We start from the raw sequence: 14139 nt of genomic DNA on the forward strand, positions 1-14139 counted from the left end.
TAAAAACGGTTCGGAGACGTCCGCAGCTCGTTATCGAAAAGTAAGGCCTTCAAATAAAATTCAAAACTTGCAAAAAGGTTACCCTCAGCAAAAGCATCGTCTAAGAATACTTAAGAATTTTGGAAAATTCCTGGTCATTTCAAGTCACTTCGAGTTTTCAAAACCTCGAAAAACAAATGACTTGTTACTATGTTATATCCTATGCTAAGGCATTAGAAATGTTTGCAAGGTTAGAAGTCATAAAAAGATGCTAAAACAATTGAGTTTGCTGAAAAGGGAAAATTTCTATACATTCCGGAATGCCTTTACAAGAGGCCCAACAAAAACCGCCTCAACAAATGTATGTACAAGATACAAAAAACAAAAACAAAAATAAACCTAAGGCATCTATGCCTGATCTTCACCGGAACCCGACCAGTTACCAGCACCGTCGGGGCTTTCGGATTCTTCAGAGCCCTTGGAGCCCTCTTCATCTTCGGGATCAGATAGCTTCTTGGCCTCGACCTCAAGTCTTTTTGCCTCCTCGATCTCGGAAGATAGGTCGAAGCCCCGAGCATGAATCTCTTCGAGGGTCTCCCTTCGGGATACCCGCCTTACGTAATCAACAGTGGTCTTCAGGCTGGCCTCGGCTGCTTCGACATCGGTCGTATACTGGGCCACCATCTCTTCAGCATCGGTGGAGGTTGTGCACAGTCGAGCCTTTATAGCTTCACATTCACTGCCGAGGGCACCCCGCTCTACCAAAGCCGAGCTCAATTGCGCTCGGAGTTCATCGTTCAGCTGGGACAACTTATCGGCTTTCTCTTTTGCCACTCGAATTTGAAGCTCTACCGATGCCAACCGGTCCATTTTGATCTTCCAACCATCGGCCATGGCTTGGACCTCATTCATTTCGGCTCGGAGTTGGTCAATCTGGTCGATCTTCTGCTGAACCTGCTAAGTTTGGCCATTAGTCCCCATGGATAAGTCCTCATCGCTAACTTCAAAAACCTTTACTTGATCGACCAAATCAGTGTGTTCCCCCCTCAGGGTCGAAGCCTCCTTTTGGGCCCCGTCCAGGCTAGCCTGAAGGTCTTTGAAGGCCCCATTGTGGTGCTCACTGAGAATCTTGTACATGTCCCTTTTTTGGGCAAGCTCCTTAACCTCGAGCTCGAGCTGGTAGACCTCGGCCCGATGCTGAAGGAAGCTCTCATAATGAAGTATAGAGGCCTACAAATGGATGAAAAAATATGAGAAGTATAAAAACCTAAGTAAAGGTTCGAAGTGTCATAATGATGCCTTACCCGATTCAGCGCTTGTTGCGCCTCATTGAAAAGGCATGGCACATCAACCTTATTCAACTTTGTCTGGTCCTCCTTAGTCACTAGGAATCGGAGGTAGCTCGACTCCCACGGGAGCTGAAAGAACCCGGGCATCTTTAGGGACAGTGATGATTATCGACCTCTTGCGGCCGGGATCCATACTCGGGGTGGGAAAGTAGTTGATTAATTTTGGGCTCGAATTCAATCCACCGACTTTTTAAGATGGATCCTTTCTCGGCACTTCTAGGTCGCCCAACCCGGAAAAGTCTTCCAAAACGGCTGAATCCATGCCGTCGAAAAAGGAACGGAGGGGGTCGTCTGCACCACGAGCCCCTTCGTTAGACCGCTCTTTCACCACTTGCGAGCATGGATTCGGTGTACGAGGGCGACCCTGAAATCTCTATTACACCGGGCAGAGCAGAGCCGACGTCCCAAGGGGTCTCAACTCTTGTCTCCATATTGGTCTCCCACACCTGAGGGAGATCGGCCCATGGGCCACAAAAATATAATCTTCCTCGGGCTCATCCCTGTGCAGAAGAAGTGAGTCCAAGTCCGGTGCTCGGGAACCAGAGCCTTTCTTTGGCCTACGAGCCAATCTCTTTTTGGGCCTCACCGCATAGCTAGGGGAGTCTGAAGCTTTTCTTTTCTTCTTCTTCTTTTCCCACGTTGCAGACTTGAGCTGCCCCAAAGCGGAGGGATCAATAGACGAGGGCATGTCCTCGTCTCCTTCTAAAGGCCTAAGATCAGTGTTCTTAGGCAAACCTTCAAAAAGAAAAGAGGAAAAAAAATGAGAATATGATGCAAAAAAGGGAGCCTAATGTTACTTGTTTGGGAGAGAGGTCTTACCATGAGAAAAAGGCATCTGCTAACAAATGCCCTCGATCCACTCCTTGAACCGAGGGATGCATTTGGGACTCGGGCAACAACTGCATTACCATAAGTACTAGTGAGGAAAAAGGAGATAAACATAAAATTAATGTTTAAAGGAAAGTTGTACTTATGAGATGCATTCCACTTCTCGGGGAATGACATGAACTCGGGGGGGATCAAGTCTTCGGTCTTCACCCGAACGAAGCATCCCTGCCAGCCCCGATCCCGGTCCTCATCGATACTTGAGAATGGGGCTTTGCTGGCTCGGCGTGTGAGCTTTATTAGTCCCCATCAGAAGATTCAAGAACTGTATAGGTGGAGTAGGTAATCGATGGTGAACCGACGGGATTCGGTCTTGTTCATGAAGTAACGAAGGAGGATCACGATCCTCCACAGTGATGGATGGATCTGACCGAGGCACACTTCGTACCTCTTGCAGAAGTCCAGGATAACCGGGTCCACCTGGCCCAATCTGAAGGGATAAGTGTAAACACTTAGATACCCCTCCACATGGGTAGTGATAGCGTCCTCAGGCCCGGGGACTACTATGTTCTTACCCTCCTAGTTGCAGTCCCCTCGGACTATGAGAAGGACGTCTTCAGTAATGAAGCATATATACCTTGATGCTCTTTCACCCCGGCCTTGCACCGATGAGGGCTTTTCAACCTTAAAGTCATATGTAATTTAGCAGCCCCCAAGAATGAACATTTTCAAGGGAGGCTCGGGAGCCGGTTCATTGGTAGTCGCGCCATGAGCAGACATCTCGAGGATGACTATATCGGGAGTGACGACCCCAATTTCAGCTGTCGGTTGGGAAGAAGAGGAAGAAGCGACTTGTTGAGGAACATATTTGGATGTTTTAGCCATTGTTATCTGAAAAAGCTTAAAAGGTCTAAGAAAAGATTTTGAAAAATGAAGAGTCAAGTGTACTGATTTGGGTAAAAACTAGGTAAAAGCCTGGATATTACTGAGAAATCTTGAAGAACGGAGGTAAAAATATGAATGTATGAAGAAGGTTAGTAACAGCTTTGAGAATCGAAGGTAGAAGTTTGGACAAACAGTGAAAAATGAACAAGGAATGGAAGCTTTTATAGAGGTTTTGTGACGCTTCGCGTTCAGAGGTGACCTGCCGATGGCTGACACGTGTTCGAAGTCAGAACGACGTAAATCTCGGCTCGTATCAGCAGGAAATCAGTGATTAGTGAAACGGGGGATTTTTTACCTTTCTTAGAATTGTACTTAGGGTAAAATTCCCCTACTATATAAAGGTAAAAACTTATTATTCATGACACATTGTAACATGCATACCAAGGCAATAAACTGTTATTCTCTCTATTATTCAAAGTTCTTACTTTTGTTCATCAGTTCTTCATTAGTGTGAGCTCGGGATCGAGGGCAGCTACTTTGTTATGCTGTTATTGAGTCCGGGATCACTCTCATTATTCGGTTTGGCAATTTATCACATTTTTTATCTGCTTAATCTAATGTCATTAATTATTTGTATTGAATTAATTCATATATCCTTAAAACCACCTCTAAATTCAATTGTTATCCGTTTTTTAAATTTCTTAGATTCGCTCAAGGCTTGCCCCACTATGACACACTTGAAAAATTCCGTGATGCACAGATGAAAAGCTCTCGTTTTTGATGCAGTTACAAGCGCCTGACTAAGCATCCCAAGCAAGCCTGACGCTGCCGATCAATAATTTTTATAATTTGTCGTGTGCAAAATTCTAGACTCACTGTTGGTAACAAATATGCTCAAGAATAGTAGAACTGATAACTACAAGTGGCTGATCATCTTGCTAAGCTTGCTACATCCAGCTCTGAAAAGAAGATTTACCTCTCTTTTCAACAGCTTGCTAGTGGTACAAAAGGCCCCTCATCTTGGACAAATTTCAATGCCTACCATAAGGACAAAATATGATAAAGCAAAACTTTTTTGTTAGTTAATCTTGCTTAGTCTATCTTTAGTCGAACAGGGGAGTAACGTTATAATACATCTCCTGTTCTTTTTGAAGGACACCCTTTGCCCTTGTGTTGTAATCTTTGGAGGTAAGGCCACATCCCCACTATTATTTCAAGATTAATACAACAGTTCCAGTTAAACTGGATAATTATATTTTAAAAATGTGAAAATTTCCTTAAGTTCACGCGGGAATTCTTCTTTAGCTAATTAAGTCTTACTCCTCAAAATCCTTTTTTTTTTTTTTATCTATCTTAAATAACTTGCTTATTTTGAGCCAATGTGCCGCATATAATTCTGATTGTAAAACATAGTTAGGTTTTAATTTCATATTATAACTTACTATTGGTTTTCAGATGTTAATTTTTTTTATTTTGATCTCTAGCTTTCAAATATTTTTATATTTTCATCCATGAATTCCATATTAAAACAATGTCATTCTTTTATGTTTATTGGTGAAGGAATCTAATTATCTTCGATGAATAATGGTTTTAGCGATTAATTTTATATTTTAGTAAGAGTTTTAGTGACTAATTATATGCCACGACCCAAAATCTATTAAAGGTCGTGATGGCGCCGGACACCGCTGTCAGGCAAGCCAACACTAAATACTTAATTCAGGTCTCATTTTAATATTTTTAAAATCATAGTTTTTCCCTTCAATTAAATAGTAGAAGATGGAGTTTACAAAATACATAATAATATCTTTAAAAGTTTCAATACAGTGCAATCCATAATCATCCCAAAATCCGATGTGACAAGTGTATAAGCATTAATTAGGAATGTAAAATAAAATACAACAGCTGTCCGGAATACAAATTGGACATGAAAAATGTAAGTACTGTGAGGGAGACTTTGTTGGCTGCGGATCGTTGTATAGAATGCAGCTCACCTAAGTCCCCGCCATAATCGCGCCTCTGCGCCCACAAGGCCGCTAAACATATGTGTACCTGCACAAAAATGTGCAGCAAGTGTAGCATGAGTACGTAAATCAACACATACCTAAGTATCCCGCCTAACCCCGAAGAAGTAATGACAAGGGGTCGATTTCGACACTTGCTAGTGGTCCAATAATATCAGGTATAGTAAAGAAGTGAATGAATATGAGACATAGTAAATATATGAAACAAACAAATATAAAATACGTAGTACAATTTTCCTCTTCACAATTTACTCAAGCTCTCAACTAGCAAGTTCCCTCTGTAACCAGAGCATATATATAGATATAGTGGATTTCATCAAAGAGGTTGTCATAATCCAAATCAGGGAAAAACCCTCAGATACACTGGCTTCTTGCCAAACGTTACGCATGATTTCATGAGGATAATATATATATAGAAAATGTCGAGGCGTACGGCCTGATCCAACATAAAAGTAAATTGCGCACTGCCAAGGGTCGAACGGCGCGAACCATAGATGCATCTATTAACCTGCCGAGGCGAACGGTCCGCTCCCATGAGAGTGTGGTACATAAATCCTGCCAAGGCGAACGACCCGATCTCATAAGAGTGGTAGAAGGAAATACCCCGCTCGCGAATCATACGTGCGACGCGGTCAATTATAAATTTAAAAAATCTCCCTGCTCGCGGATCATACTTGCGACGCGGTCAAATAAATATTTAACATTAAAATCATATCTTTTTCTTGATTATTTTCAAAATAAAGAAAATTTAATTTGTAGCTTTTTAAGAAAATTACCCGGCTCGCGAAACATACATGCAACGCGGTTACACATAGATTTCTTAAGCTATTATAGCATTACTCAATCCTTTTCGAAATTACAAAGTTCAAACGAACCCTTTTAAATCTTACGTTCTTCAATTTCATCTCCTTTCAAAAATATTTAATAAGCAAACTCAATCTCGCTCCCTCTCAAGGCAGACAATAAACATAAATCAATGACAGTATCAACAAGGCATGATGTGAGCCTAAAACTACCCGGACATAGGCATAGTGTGATGACCCAAAATATTATTTTTAAATTTAATAATTAATTTTATATTTTAAGACATCGAAAATTACTATTTATCATTCCTCGACTTGCGTGCATAATCCGTAAAAATTTTCGGAATGTTTTCAGGTGAAAAATAAATTAAAATGTGAATTAGAGCTTTAAAACTCAACTGAGTTGACTTTTGTTAATATTTTGAGCAAACTGACTCCGACCAGTATTTTGATAGTTCCGGTAGATCCGTATCGTGATTTGCGACTTAGGCGTATACCCGAAATCAAATTCCGAGGTCCCTAGCCCGAGATATGAAATTTTGATAAAAAAACTAAAAGTTTAAGTTCAAATAGTGACCGAATGTCAAATTATGTGCAAACGACCCCGGAATAGAATTTTGATAATTCCAACAGCTCCGTATGGTGATTTTGGACATAGGAGTGTGATCGAAATTTTATTTGGAAGTCCGTAGTAGAATTAGGTTTGAAATGCCAAAAGTTAAATTTTTGGGAAGTTTGATCGGAGGGGAGGGTGACTTTTTGATATCTAGGTCGGAATCTGATTCTGGAAATTGGAATAGGTCTGTTATGACATTTATGACTTGTGTGCAAAATTTGAAGTCATTCCGAATTGATTTGATATGTTTCGGCACAAGATACAGAATTTGAAAGTTCAAAGTTCATAGATTTTGATTTGAGGTGCGATTCATCGTTTTGATGTTGTTTGATGTGGTTTGAAGCCTCGACTAAGTTCGTATTGTATTTTGGGACATGTTGGTATAATTGGTTAAGGTCCTGAGGGTCTCGGGTGGATTTCGGAAGGTAAACGGAATGGATTTCGGACAGAAGGCTGCTGGAAATTTCTGTTGCAGAAATTTCGCCAGAAAATTCTGGTGCATGGAGAAAAATTTGGAAGCTTATATCGCACAATCTATAAGAAATCAAAATAATTTCATAACATGAAAGTTATAGCTCTTTGATTCTAGTTTCCAGAAAGTTAAACCACTCATCATTTGGATATTTGTACAGAAAGTTATGATGGAATGAATGAAAGCTGGTAGAGCAGTTTTGCAGGAAAGTTTTGATGTGTGGAGCCGAATTTGGAAGCTTATAGCTCGAAATTCATAAGATCGGAAAATTTTCAAAACATGAAAGTTGTAGTCGTTTGATTCTAGTTTTCAGAAAGTTACACCATTCATCATTTGGACATTTGTACATAAAGTTATGATCGATTAAAGGAAAGCTGGTAGAGTTGTTTCTGGTGGACTTTTAGTGACAAAAATGGACTTTTAGTGATGGAAAATGGACTTTTAGTGACGGATTGGCAGAAACTTAAGGACCAAAAATGGTCATTTCATTCATTTCGTTTTGGATTTTTGGAGCACGGTTCTTAGGCGATTTTTGAGCGATTTTCACGGGAAAACATTGGGGTAAGTGTTCCTTATCCTATATTGATTATATTTTATGATTCCATACTCATTTACATCATGAATCCGTGAATTTATGAAAGAAAAATCAAGATTTTTGCAAAATCTTTCAAAAACGAAAATTTAAGATTTGGAGGTCGAGTTGTTATCGGAATTTGGTAAAATTGGTATGGATGGACTCGTAATTGAATGGGTTATCGGATTTTGTAAGTTTCGTCGGATTCCGAGATGTGGGCCCCACGGGCAAATTTTGAGTTAATTTCGGATTTTATTGAAAAAGATGTAATATTTTCTTATGAAATTGATTTCTATAATTTTTGTTGACTGTATCAAATTAATTATGACTAGATACGAGTCGATCAGAGTCGGAAAATCGAGGAAAAAGTATAATACTTGATTAAATTGGAGCAAGTCGAGGTAAGTGACTTGTCTAACCTTGTGTGGGGAAATTTTCCCTAGGATTGATATTAATGTGATTATTGAATTGTGTTGAAAGTCGTGTACACGAGGTAACGAGTGTGTACACGGGCTAAATGTGAAGGATTATATTTTTAAATTGTGTAGATCATTGTTGTGCATTTATTAAAATATTCTATCTTGTTATATTCTTCATCATTGATTAAAATATTTATATTTTAAATTTGTTTAACCTTCTCCTGCTAATGATTTTATCTGTTTAGTTGGAACTTTGTTTCTTTTATTCTGTGCATTATTTGAAGGTTGATTTTCTTTAAATTAAACATTATTAATTTGAAGTATTCGGTATTTTTAAACTTGATATTGAAGCAACGTGTTAAAGATTTTGAAATATTATTTTCCTGAATTATTTACTCCTGAATATTTTTGTAAGTTTCTGTACTGGTTGTGATGGAGCAGTGAGCTCTTTATTATGGAAAAATATTGTTGTTGAATTATTTTGGCAAGTTAAATTATTTGAGCACTTGAGGTGCAAATTGTGATAAATTGAGATATTGATACGCATGCGGTGGTATAAGGTCTGGGTGTTAAAACGCATGCGGTGAGATAAGGGTGGCTTGATACGCGTGGCTAGTAGGGGTAACTACTAGAAGTCATGCGGTGTGATAAGGGTGGCTAAAACGCGGGATGCTATTTCGGAAAAAATATTTTCTTTAAATAAATTGTGAAGGTTCCTGCGGTGATATAAGGAAATGAGATATTGTGAATTTGTTTATGATTTGGGACTACGAGGCGGTACCTCGGGAGTGCCCTTATTGATATTGATTTATGGCCGCATTTGCCTTTGATTATTGTGTGATTTTCTTAAAGTTGAAAAGGATTTTGTTTTGTTTCAACGAGGTATTTATTTGCCATTATTTGATGTAATTAAATGTGACATACTACTTGATTCATTTCCATTGTCATTTTATTTTATAATATTATTTAAACATTTTACCATGCCATTATTTATTCTTCGGTAGGGCCTGACCTGACCTCGTCACTACTCTACCGAGGTTAGGCTTGACACTTACTGGGTACCGCTGTGGTGTACTCATACTAAGCTTCTGCACATCTTTTTGTGCAGATCCAGGTACATCTTATCAGACCACGCATCAGTAAACTAGCTATACGAGGAGACTTCGAGGTACATCTGCCAGCGTCCGCAGACTCCGGAGTCCCCTTCTATCTTACTATGTTGTCTTCCTTATTTGCTTTAGACTATGATGTATAGAGACATAGAGAATAAATTCTTAGAAGCTTGTGACTTATTTCTACCGGGTTTTGGGAGTTGAAATTGTTTGAATTGTAGTTTATTTATTTCAGATATTTATTATTATTCTGCATTAATAGGCTTACCTGGTCTTAGAGACTAGGCGCCATCACGACATCCTACAGAGGAAATTTGGGGTCGTGACACATAGCTAGTAGCTACGTACGGACTCTCGTCACCTCGTGTGTACATAGCCCCCACAAATAGAAGCACACAATAATTTAGTTCACCTATGGGGTTAATTCCCTCTTACAAGGTTAGAAAGGAGACTTACCTCGTCCCGAAGCCTACTTCCCAAATACAAGAACGCGCCCAAACCTCCAAATTTGACGCCAAACGACTCGAAACTTGTCAAACATTACATAAACTAGTCAATCTATGCTCAAAAGTTCATATTTTCACTATTAAGGTGATTACCAGACCCAAATTACAAGATTCCTAAAATTCATCCCCCCCCCCCCCCCGGGCCCACGTACTGGGATTCCGAAAATTTTCGAAGAAAGTTGTTTCCCATAACCTTATGAACATGAATATATGATTTCTACTAAATTCCATAACAAATCCCATGGTTAAATCTCATTTTTATCAAAAACCTAGGTTTTCACCTAAACCCATGATTTTCAATAATTTACATGTTATAATCTATCCATAAACTATGTATTTAACTCACATTGTGTAGAAATTACTTATCTCAAAGTGCTAAGTGAAATCCCCTCTCTAAGAGCTCCAAGAATCGCTCAGCAATGGAGGAAACGAGCTAAAATAGCCTAAGTTCCGTTTTTAAAAAGTTTCTGCCCAGGTCTGCCTTCTTCGCGATCGCGGAAGACGCCTCGCGATCGCGAAGGCAAACGTCCCAGGCCCAGGAAATTTACCCATCGCGAACGTGACAGGAGCAACGTGAATGCGGAGGTTCGCTTAGCCTACTCTACGCGAATGCAAGGGCTTCTTCGCGAACACGAGGGCTTCTTCGTGAACACGAAGAACGAACATCAGCCACTCAGCTCAGCCTCTTCTACGCGAACACGGGCCAGGTCACGCGAATACGAAGGCTAGAGGGCCCAGACCTCCGCGAACGCGGTCCTGCGCACGCGAACGCGAAGGGCAAAAGATCCCCAGCCCACAGTACCCCAAAACCTTCATCGTGAACGCGAGGGTGTGACCGCGTTCGCGAAGAAGTAAACCAGAAGCAGAAATTTGGTGTGTTTCAACTACTCCAACAAGTCTATAAACATAATACGGACTTGTTCGAACTCTTGAAATGGGTAAAACAATAATAAAATCAAGAATCACACCCCAAAACCAAATTGAATCAAACTTTGAACTTCAAGTTTCTAAATCGCTTAGAACGCGTCGAATCATACTTAGACTACTCGGATTGACACAAAATTTTGCGTGCAACTCTTAAATGATATTACAGATCTACTCCAACTTTCAGAATAAGATTCCGACCCCGATATCAAAAAGTCCACTTCCTGTCAAACTTTTCAAAAAACTTCAAATTTCTAGCTTTAGCCAAATGACTCCAAAATGACCTACAGACCTCTGAATCCACTTCCGGACGCGCTCCAATACCAGAATCACCATACAGAGCTATTCCCTGACTCGGAATTCCAAACAGACATTGATAACATTGAAATGCACTTCAACCCAAATTTATGAAATTCTTCCAAAATGCCAAGTTCCACAATAGGCGCCGAAAGGCTTCCGGATCATCCAAAACCCGATCCGGACATACGCCCAAGTCCGAATTCATCATACGAACCTGTCGGAACCTTCAAATCCCGATTCCGAGATCGTTTACTCAAAAATCGAACCTTAGTCAATTCTTCCAACTTAAAGCTTCCGAAATGAGAATTTTCTTTTCAAATCAACTCTGAACTTCCGAAATTTCAATTCCGACCACGTGTACCAGTCCTAATACCTGAAGTGAAGTTGCTCATAGCCTCAAACTGCTAAACGACGTGCTAGAACTCAAAACGACCGGTCGGGTCGTTACATTATATATTGTAGGAAGAGTTGTTGATTTATTTACTTGTTTATAGGCGTTTAATGATGGAACTGTATCATATATATGAGTTGTTTCTTTAGTAGGAGTATTAAGCCTTTTTCTTTTCTTTTTTTCATTTATCAGAAGTCTAATTGCAATCCCAAAAAAAAAAAGGTTTACTAGCGGCTTTGCTTAAAAAATAGTAATGAAAAAAAAAAAAGACCAGTGGCAGAACTAATTGAGTCGAAGGACTAAGTGTGTTGAAAGAGGTTCTATTGAATCCTCTTCGTGAAAACTTACATTGAACAAATAGGTAAGAATAATTTTTTTTGTATATACGTGAATTACTGAATTCCCATGATAGTTAAGTCTATTAATCATTCGCTATGCAAATTTGCATTTTCTCGATTCTTTTGTTATAAATTCTGGCTCAGCCACTATGTGGCTGTTGTTGATTTAGCATGAAGTCTTTTCTAACGCCTTACACATAGATGGTGATTCGTGTGGCTAAGGATATTATATCACCCTCAATCTTTTGGCTTAGCATATACGCTGGTTTAGGAAGATGGGATATGTGTCTTCATAGGCATTTTCTCGGTGAGTCTCAGGGCGAGCTCCAGGGTGAGGCGGGTTAAAAAAGCACCAAGGCGGACTAGCGGGGCGTAAGTATTGAGGGTATTAGTCTTAATTTTTCGGGCGTTGGCGTAACTGGTAAGTTACTGTCATGTGACCAGGAGTCACGGGTTCAAGCCGTGGAAACAGTATCTTGCAGAAATATAGGATAAGGCTGCGTACAATAGACTCTTGTGGCCCGACTCTTCCCCGGACCTTGCGCATAGCGGGAGATTAATGCACCGAGCTGCCTTTTTTTTTCTTCCTTCCGGGCATTCCGCTTAAGCGTATAAAATCCCAACTTTCCAAACGTTCATTTAGGGGGTAAGCCCTGAAAACTTCCCCAAAATTAGAAACCAAATTGCTTAATAAGTCTTTTTAATACTTAAATACTCAAAATTTTAACACGTCAGTTTGTCTTTAACCTTCTGTTTGTATTATATAATAATGATTTTTTGTGTGTTTAGTTTTTTAGTTTTAGATTTTCAAACAATAACTTTATAGTATTATTTTTATTTTTATTCTTTGAGTCATTAATTGTGCCCTATCCTTTTTACGCCTCTAGCCTCTAAGTATGTCCTATCACAACTCTGCTATAGGTATAACGCATTTTTACGTCTTTCACACTTTTCAAATATGAAAAATAAGTTTTCAAAGGTTTTTGCATATGTTACAGAATTAATTAGTTTTACCTCACAAAACAGAAAAAATTAAAATTAAAATTAATTTCTCTTTTAAAAAAAAAATTCAACGTTATAATTTTGGTAAGGTATAATAAGTAAATGGAAAAAGGGTCAAATATACCCCTCTACTTTGGCATATTGTTCACATCTACCATTTGTTATATTATTAGGCCATATATATCCTTACCGTTAGAAAACCTTTTAAAAATACCCTCCACCTAACGGAAAATATCAAATTAAAAAAAGATCATTTTAAAAAAATACATTAACCCACAATCCGTTAAACCCATTATATAAAAATACAGAGCCTAGATTTCTGAGACGTCTTAACACATTTTATTCATTTAGAGAGAGTGAGAATGATGGTGGCGGTAGGATTAGTAAAAACTTATATTTTGGTTCTTAGTTGTTCATGGTGGTATTAGGATGTCATTTATCACTTTCGCTTGTATTTTTGTGTGGTTATAATATGGCATCCTATTGTATAATGTACTGCACACTTGATATTTGGTTTGTATGTTGGTAACAACTGATATATACTTTAATAATACTTGTATTTGGTTAATACATGAAGTTAGTGTGTTTATGTTTGTTGAGTTACTTTTCAACTTAGTGGTGTGCTTTATTTTATTTTTGATGAATTCCTTAGACTGTAGCTTGATATTAAATTGAATCTCCTATAATGATTTTATAATTTTTGTTCATTATAAGTTCAGTTATTACTAAGAATTATGAGCATCACACCCCATAACTTGGACTCTAACTTTGGTTCTTAAGGCCTGATTTTGCGATAATACTCGTAGCTCAAATGCTTAAAGTAGAATAAGAAAATCATAGTGCGTAAATATTCATCAACAAAGGCTCACAATTGGAGGAAGAAATACCTCGGTAGCTGCCTTAAGACTTCAGAATTGTTAACCTAATAAGATATTATAAATATTCAAGTCATGGTGGAAAGAAAATCATGGTGAATACTCGGTACAGTTCGACAGGACGAAAAAAAAAAGAAGAGAAAAGGTAGAAGAAGAAAAATAATTTTGGAAAAGGTAGAATATAATGAACTACAATAAGGATATTAAAAGAATTGTGATTAAATATATAAATGAATATATGTTTGTCGGTATTTTTATGTCTTTCACTTCTTCAGTTCAACAAGTGACTACGAAAGAGATGACTAATCTTTGAAAAAAAGTGCAGTAAATAAAAGGGGTTTAACGGGTTATTAATGGATATAAAAAATAAGTCTTTTTTTTTAATTTGGTGGCTTTCCGTTAGGTGGAGGGTATTTTTAAAATGTTTGGCTAACGGTAAGGGTAGATTTGGCCTAATAGTATAACGGATGGTAGATGTGAACAATATACCAAAGTAGAATAAAAATAGCACGGGCTAGCAAGTTTTCGAACTGGTAATTCAAAAATAGCCATTGTTTGCAAACTCATTGAAAAATAACCATTATTTTGCGGCAACACGGACCGATCCAGCATAATATACTGGAGATTGGTGCACCTGTGTATGAACTTCCAGCATATTATGCTGGAACTCCAACACGCAAAAAGTTCCAGCATAATATACTAGAGATTGGAGCACCTGTGTATGAACTTCCAGCATATTATGCTGGAC

General features: G+C 38.6%; 1 protein-coding gene across 1 annotated transcript; it reads right to left on the reverse strand.

The window, feature by feature from the left end:
- Positions 1–387: 387 nt before the first annotated feature.
- On the reverse strand, positions 388–873 carry LOC138900364 (uncharacterized). Its single transcript, XM_070187098.1, has one exon. The coding sequence runs from the start codon at positions 871–873 to the stop codon at positions 388–390; it is 486 nt and encodes a 161-aa protein (XP_070043199.1).
- Between the last annotated feature and the right edge of the window lie 13266 nt (positions 874–14139).

The sequence above is a fragment of the Nicotiana tomentosiformis genome, chromosome 10 (genome assembly GCF_000390325.3).
Source record: "Nicotiana tomentosiformis chromosome 10, ASM39032v3, whole genome shotgun sequence".
In the NCBI taxonomy this organism is placed as follows: Eukaryota; Viridiplantae; Streptophyta; class Magnoliopsida; order Solanales; family Solanaceae; genus Nicotiana; species Nicotiana tomentosiformis.